The sequence below is a fragment of the Arachis ipaensis genome, chromosome B06 (genome assembly GCF_000816755.2).
Source record: "Arachis ipaensis cultivar K30076 chromosome B06, Araip1.1, whole genome shotgun sequence".
Lineage (NCBI taxonomy): Eukaryota > Viridiplantae > Streptophyta > Magnoliopsida > Fabales > Fabaceae > Arachis > Arachis ipaensis.
Window position 1 is genome coordinate 7,125,728 of NC_029790.2, and position 1,797 is coordinate 7,127,524.

Sequence of the window (1,797 nt, forward strand, 5' to 3'; positions counted from 1 at the left end):
TTACCAATAAAATTTGTCTTAATCAACTTTTAATAACTCATAATATTTTATGGCATCAACAAAGATAGTTAACTTGAGTACAAAATTGCAAAATCAACAACTATTGGAATTGTTATATAATTTGATCAAGGGGATTTGGATGGTTGAATTTGATATGAGACTTGAATAGTATCCAAAAGATGCTGAATTCTGTATTTCATAAGAGGTTGCCCTTTTCTGGTTTTCTTAAGCATTTTGTCACGCAGAGCTTTTCTTCTGGCTTGGGCCTCTTCTCTCTCTTCCTTCTTAGCCATCAATATTGCCTCTCTTTCCATTCTTTCTCTCTCTTTCTCTTCATGCTTCTTTCTGTACAATTCTTCCAAACAATTCTTCCTCTTCTCACTCTCGCCCTTATCCTCTTTCATCACAGCACCATCGCTCTGCACCATCAAATAGAAAGTTTGAATTAATGGATTCAACTATTAGAATCATGAGCTAGCTATAACAGATATAATATATCGAAGAACCTCAATGATCAGTTTCTGTGCCGAGGAAGGATCGGTTTGCTCCTTTTGCTGCTTTAACATCTTCTTAAACTTCTTTATATTCTTCGCATTCTTATAGAATTCCTTTTGCTTCTCTGAACAAACAAGCATCACCTAAATCACTGCTTCAACCTCTATTACAATATAAAATTCTAAGAGCGAGAAGTAACATACTTATGAGAGCAGGGTTGTAATAACTTTTATCGGATTTCACATTGCCGGAATAGTTCTTCCTCTTTCTCATTCTTGCGTTGACTCCCTCGTTCTTCTTCATTGTGCTTTGTGGAATGCGAGAACAAAATGAAGAGTGGAAACCCTAATTTGCAGAAGAAGATTAATTGATCTATTTTTTTTTTTTGTCATAATTAATTGATTTATTTGACCAACCCATCAGCCAAATATTTTTTTTGGACTGGGTCCAATAACGAAATAAGGCCCATTTTGGTCTTCGCACCTTCGTTAACAAAAGGGACCAATACTAACATGAGCAAAAATAACATTATAATGTAGCCGGTCCAAAAACACCCATCATAATGTAGGTCGTGACTCGTGAGACAACGGATCGGGTTTGAATGATAGCCCAATACAGAAGTGGTGGCAATGCGGCAATGCCTTGTACTATTGTGAGCCATTATAATTTAAAAGTTTATAACACCCTTATAAGTTATAACAAAACAAATGTTATTTATAACTCCATCATTGTTTTAAATTTAAAAAATTATTTATACATTCACTTTTTAGTTTTTTTAGAGAATTAACTTTCTATTTAAATTAAATCTGACTTTCATTCCTAAAACTTTTCATACTCACCAAATATCATAACACTAATGAAATGAATTTAATATATATTATAATTTGATCTTTGATGTTTAATTGTTTAGAGTTGATTATAATATTAGTTAAAAATAATAAATTTTATTAATCATCTAGAGGAAGTATAGGGAGCCAGGCCAATAGAGTATCATTACAATGTATACAATGGAGTTTAGGGATGTTCGATTATTAGATGTTTATTATTCCTGGTATCTGAATGGTTATTCTGGATAGTATGAGTGTATTGTGTTTGAGAAATTAGTAGTATTTTATCTTGAATATTCATTTTTTAACTCATATTAGGCCAAATAAACAGCCCATTATACACATTGTACATATACTTCATTGGCTCCCTAACGGACAATCATCTAACATTGTTCATACACAAATAAATAATAGCTGATTTAGTAACTCATTTTTGAGAGACATATAGTAATTTTTATTCAAAAAAAAAAAAACT

At 31.8% G+C, this 1,797-nt stretch overlaps 1 protein-coding gene across 2 annotated transcripts; it reads right to left on the minus strand.

Annotated features, from left to right (window-relative positions):
* Nucleotides 1–853, minus strand: LOC107645593 (stress response protein NST1). 2 transcript variants are annotated; one of them, XM_016349645.2, is made up of 3 exons: nt 699–853; nt 507–619; nt 1–419 (listed from the first exon to the last, which is right to left on the minus strand). In XM_016349645.2, the coding sequence occupies exons 1-3, from the start codon at nt 796–798 to the stop codon at nt 126–128; spliced, it is 507 nt and encodes a 168-aa protein (XP_016205131.1). In that variant the 5' UTR covers nt 799–853; the 3' UTR covers nt 1–125. The 2 variants fall into 2 exon arrangements, with proteins under 2 accessions (XP_016205131.1, XP_020959495.1); XM_021103836.1 differs by having other exon boundaries at nt 507–638; nt 699–809.

Bases quoted from the DNA above. Each gene is read 5' to 3' on its own strand.
- LOC107645593 (XM_016349645.2), bottom strand. From the start codon at position 798: ATGAAGAAGAACGAGGGAGTCAACGCAAGAATGAGAAAGAGGAAGAAC. The intron at 620-698 runs GTATGTTACTTC...TTGTTTGTTCAG, and splicing joins TTACAACCCTGCTCTCATAA to AGAAGCAAAAGGAATTCTAT. The intron at 420-506 runs GTTCTTCGATAT...TTGATGGTGCAG, and splicing joins CACAGAAACTGATCATTGAG to AGCGATGGTGCTGTGATGAA.